General features: G+C 36.7%; 1 protein-coding gene across 1 annotated transcript in view; it reads right to left on the minus strand.

Moving 5' to 3' along the window:
* The window catches only part of LOC125658672 (fibropellin-1-like), a 28,488-nt gene that overhangs the window by 14,733 nt on the left and 7,755 nt on the right, over positions 1-6,000 (minus strand). Inside the window, exons 5-8 of the mRNA XM_056150804.1 lie at positions 5,462-5,569; positions 4,848-4,958; positions 1,773-1,883; positions 1,481-1,591 (exon numbers count right to left, since the gene is read on the minus strand). Coding sequence (XP_056006779.1) covers positions 1,481-1,591; positions 1,773-1,883; positions 4,848-4,958; positions 5,462-5,569 — 441 coding nt within the window. The remainder of the gene's footprint in view (positions 1-1,480; positions 1,592-1,772; positions 1,884-4,847; positions 4,959-5,461; positions 5,570-6,000) is intronic.

The following is a 6,000-nucleotide window of genomic DNA, read 5'->3' on the forward strand; positions in this document are numbered from 1 at the left end:
TTAAAAACTGACTATACCCAGAACAAGCTCTTGCATATCGAATCAGTTGAGCTATATAAACACCATATGCAGGTGATAATGGAATATTGCTACACAAATATGGGAAGTTGACGATGGAGAAGCTGAAATCATCCCGTTTGTCATACAGTTGAGTTGTCAGTTTGCCGTTAATGTCTACTTTCAATAAATTATCTAAGTATGAAGCAAAAGTGGACGACTCTGTGGTGTCCTTTATTTCGAACTCACAGGGATATATCAAATCAACATATGAATGAAAGCTATCATTGTTAATAGACGAAACGTGATCGATATATCTAAAAGTCGAATTGAAGGTCACAGCGAGAGATTTTTTTTTCTGACGTAGAAGTTTTTGAATAAATTCTGCTTCATATGAATATAAAAACAGGTCAGCTAACAAAGGAGCACAATTCGTGTCCATGGGAATTCCAACAGACTGTTGGAAGACCTGATCACCAAAGACCACGAAGATATTGTCAATGAGGAACTCTAGCATATTTTTTATTTCAACTTCAGAGTACTTGTGCGTGGAATCGGAGTGGTGTTTAACAAAGTAAGTTTTTGAATGACTGATCACTAGATATGAATATTTCCGTTTTCCGTTTTTGTTGAAGAAGCAACTGTCTATGATGTCAAAAAGTCTAGTCTTTAATTTATCGTGAGGAATGGTCGTGTATGGTGTTGAAAAGTCATAGGTTTTAATGCTATTGATTTGGGAAAAATTCTGTGATTTCAAGTTTACTAAAAGTTCTTTAGAATTTTTTAGAATCCACATTTGATTAACACCACTTCTGGCATATGTAGTTGCACAGTAAGTTTGAAGTTTCTCCTTCACAGCTGTTAACATTTTCGTGAGGAGCAAATATAGGGGCTTGGTAGAGCACTTACTGGATCCAGCAATGTATCTTTGTTTGTAAGGGTTCCGTGGTACGGTTCGTCTTGATACGAGTAAGAACCTTTCCTGTTGCGGCTGAGTTCCATGTATATTTGGAAATTTACACTTTAGCTTTAGATTGTTTACATGAATGAAACATTCTTAAAATGGAAGTATACCCAACAAACAAAGACTATTCATTCTCTGATATAGCATGTTCCTACTAATGATAAAAGAAAAGTGAAGATAACGAACAGTGTGCAATCTCATACCTCTTATAAGCAATACAAAATAGATAGTTGGGCAAACACGGACCCCTGGACATACCAGAGGTAGGATTTGGTGCCTAGGAGGAGTAAGCATCCCCTGTCAATAGATCATTATAACGAGCATAGAATTTGCAAAATGCTGACTTTAAACGAGACTGTTGAAACACCTGGAACATCTGCATGTTTGTCAGTTGCCTGCCTCGATTTGAATTCTTATCATACGCAGAACAAACTCTTGCGTATCATTATTGTATAGGTTACTGTGTTGGAATAACAAAATACGTCATGGTATTAAAAGGAAGAAATCACTCAGATTTACCTGTCTGACAGTTTACACCGGTATATCCTGGGTCACAATGACAGCTGTACATATTCACCAAATCACTACAGTTTCCATGAACACAGGGGGAATTCCGACACTCATTGATATCTACATAATGAATATACATGTATATAATGTACACGTGAATAGAACGTATTAAATAATCATGTTCACATGATGCATCAAATAGCGGATGATTTCCAGTTCAAATAAATGTCCGGTCAGTCGAATTTAGTGTGTACTGTAAATGTACTGTACTTAGCCCACTCAAGGTGTATATAAAATTTACCTGTCTGACAGTTTACACCAGTATATCCAGGGTTACAATGACAGATGTACATATTCACCAAATCAGAGCAGTTTCCGTGAAGACAGGGGGATCCCTGGCACTCATTGATATCTAAATATAGTCTGAGATGACAGTATAGATATATTATATGTATAAATGTTCCTTTATACACGTTGATATCGACTAATAAACTAAGCATATGATTTTCAACTCCTTATAATTATCCATGTGTATTGCATGACTTTCCTGAATGCTTGTCTGTAGATGACAATGTCATCCAAGTCACAACTCGATGCTGGACAGGTATGTGTCATGTGAATGAAATAGTTAATTAACTTATACGATACAGATAGTTTTCACACATGATTTCTTGATTTTTTTGGCACACTGCTTTTGCCTATCATAGCTATAAACTTCATTGTTATTTCGGATTTCAAACATTTCGGTTGAGCATCACTGAAGAGATATGATTTGTCGAAATGCGCATCTGGTGCATCAAAATTGGTACCGTATAAATTTTACATTAAGACCCCTGGGTCGAGGCCTCTGCTGGTGGACTGTTAATCCCCGAGGGTCTCTACAACCCAGTAGGTAAGTACTTCGTTACTAGCTTGAAAATACGGATGTATATTTAATTCCTGTTATAAAATTTAGAAATTCACTTCAAAATTAAGGATTATCTCCCTCACGCATAGCTCTTATCCTTAAACGAATTTGACTCCACTTTTTTGGCACACTATTTTTGCCTATCATACCTCTAAAACGTCATTGTTATTTCGGATTTCAAACAATTCGGTTGAGCATCACTGAAGAGACATAATTTGTCGAAATGTGCATCTGGTGCATCAAAATTGGTACCGTATAAGTCTTACATTGGAAGTTATTGCACAGTCATTGTACATTGAGAAGCTGCACTGCCTCACCTGTAGAATACCTTACTGTTTGAGAATATTTGAAAATATTGAAAATATTTTCATTGTACAGCAGTTTAAATCGTCTCTGTTATTACTTTCTGATATTGGAGATTATGAGGATGAAAAGTTCCGCGTTCTTACCCGAACAATAATTTCTTGATATTGCAGATTATGAGGATGAAAAGGTCCATCTTCTTACCCAACAATATCTTGATATTTGAGATTACGAGGATGAGAAGTTCCGCGTTCTTATCCGAGCAATAATTTCTTGATATGCAAGGATTTTACTGCGTAATAATTTTCTGATGTTGGAAGTTACTTGGAGCAAGAAACTCAACCGCCTTACCTGTGCAATTACTGTCCGATTTTGGACGTCATTGTACAAGAAACTTCAGTTCCTTACCCGTATAAGTGATATTCAAATTGATATACAGCCAACAAACATCTCTTAAGCAATGTAATTAATTCCTCATATTGGAAGTTATTGAACAATAAGAAGACCCATCCCCTTCTTGCACAATGCCTTCCTCATAATGGAAGTTATTGAACAGCAAAATCTCCCTCTCTTTACCTGTACAAAGACTGACCGATGTTGGAAGTCATTGTACAGCAAGAAACTTCCCCGTGGGTCGAGATTTACTGAACAACTTCCAACAGAGGAAAAGTGAAGAATTTAAATACATGTGTTAATCATACTGACGGACTTTAAAAACACAACACCTATTTCTTTTCTAAAAATGATGATTTTTTTTCAAAATCGCCCCATCATACACCATACTCATACTATTGCACGGGATATTTCAGATGTTACTAAAAAAAACAATGGAAAAGTAAAGACCAGTTTTGTCATCGTGAAACAACTCTGTTGTCGATAGCAAATGCACTTACAACTTATAAATAGGAAATTAAACAATTCCGAGTTTAACAATTAACGAAATCAAGCACTCGGTATGGTACAAGCAGATATCAGTCAGCGGGACGTAGATAGACGCGTTAACATTCATCTTGTACGACAAGCCGATTATTAGACGTAATCACCAAACAGGGTCCATGAATGATCACCCAAACCAGCTGGCCGACCATTTGTGACAACGCAAAGTCAACAGGTGTTCATATGATAACACCACTTTCAGAGTAGGTTTACGGCTGCCGGGACGACGGTGAGGCAAACACTTGGACGTCATGGTAAGGGAATTCATCGTAGGAGTTTCTCGAATATTGAAATGTCATGTGATTCTCTGCAGAAAACCTTACAAAGGTTTACAACTTAAACCCAACCATCAATGTTACTGATTGCAGTTTGCCGGAGAGCGGATAAATCAACGCCATTATTGGACATGAGTCTTGTTTTGTGATGAATAAAGATTGAAAGTCAGTAATGCGGACGTCAGAATACGAGTTTAACGACGTGTGCGTGACCGTTACATAGTCATTTGCGTTCTTCAACGACAACGATTTGGCGGAGGTCAGCACAAATTTTCGCTCCCAATTGGTAATTTTGCACTTTACCGTAACGGCTCATCAGTATATAGATACCGTTCTGTAGCCTATGTTGGAACCACTGATACAACAACACAGACAAGCCAACAGATAGGTTTCAGCAGAAGCGATGACACACACTGCATAATGGACACGGAATTCTCCTCAAAGAAATGATATCAATGGCCTTGATTGGCCCGCCATGTTCCAAGACCTTTATCCGATTCAACATGTTTTGGACGAGCTTGGTAGACGTGTGAGCAGCCTCCAGTCCCAGAATCCACAAGAACTGGGAAGGGAAATGTTGGAGGAGTGGCAGAATATTCCCAAAGAACCATTCGCACAATTTGTCAGTCAATGGAACATCACCTACACGCCGTCATAAACGCTAATGGTGGACATTCCCGGTGGAAGTGAACCAATTCAGAATTTTTACCCACCCCTTCGTTTGTAGCTTCTCAGAGAATAGCAATGACGTTTTAAATTGAAGGATATTAGACTTTATTTATCAAAGATTATATACCAGATACATGATATGTGTTAAATTAATTAAATAAGAATCAAAACCAAAATTACCCAGTATTGCGTTTTTTAACTGCCTCAGTATGAATGGCGTGTGCAAAAAGAAATATAATCATATCTATTTTAAAAAGACCATCAACAGAGAATGACCAAGATTTACCTGTCTGACAGTCAACACCGGTATATCCTGGGTTACAATGACAGATGTACATATTCACCAAATCTCTACAGTTTCCATGAACACAGGGGGAACTCCGACACTCATTGATATCTACATAATGAATGTACATGTAGACACTCATTGATATCTACATAATGAATATACATGTAGACACTCATTGATATCTAGATAATGAATATACATGTAGACACTCATTGATATCTACATAATGAATATACATGTAGACACTCATTGATATCTACATAATGAATAAACATGCAGACACTCACTGATATATACATAATGAATATACATGCAGACATTCACTGATATATACATAATGAATATACATGTAGACACTCATTGATATCTACATAATGAATATACATGTAGACACTCATTGATATCTACATAATGAATATACATGTAGACATCCATCGATATCTACATAATGAATAAACATGTAGACAGGTGTATAAACAAATAATTTTCATTCTTTCTCTGATATTGCATGTTCCCACCGATGATTGAAGATTATCGTTATTGAACAGGATGCTGTGAGGGAATAATAAAAAACATCATGATATCAAAAGGAAGAAATCACACAGATTTACCTGTCTGGCAGTTTACACCGGTATATCCAGGGTCACAATGACACGTGTACATGTTCACCAAATCATTACAGTTCCCATGAACACAGGGGGAACTCCGACACTCGTTATCTATAGAAATATGACGCAGGTGAGTATGACGTCATTAGTAAATAAAGCTTCTTTTAGTGAATATAATTTTTTAAGTTTGAGAGAAGGGAAGATAAATAAAATAGCGATCAATCTCATAAATCTTGTAAAGAATACAAAATTAAGATTTGGGCAAACATGGGCTCCTGGAAACACCAGAGGTGGATCAGGTGCGTAGGCCTCCCCTGCTGAGGTTAAGAATGACGCGGAATGGATAAAAATCATGAATACAATAAATCCAATAAATAAATTTTCATTGTTTTTTTAATATTGCTAAAGTTTCAACGTTTCACCAAAGTCCAGCGCTGCTTTTTCATGACTAAAGATATTTGAATCACTTTATAATGAATAATTTTAACCATTAGATATCAAGATTTCGGAAAATCACACCGATGGTTCAAGGGCAATGATGT

Source organism: Ostrea edulis, chromosome 9, assembly GCF_947568905.1.
Source record: "Ostrea edulis chromosome 9, xbOstEdul1.1, whole genome shotgun sequence".
NCBI classification, from domain to species: Eukaryota; Metazoa; Mollusca; class Bivalvia; order Ostreida; family Ostreidae; genus Ostrea; species Ostrea edulis.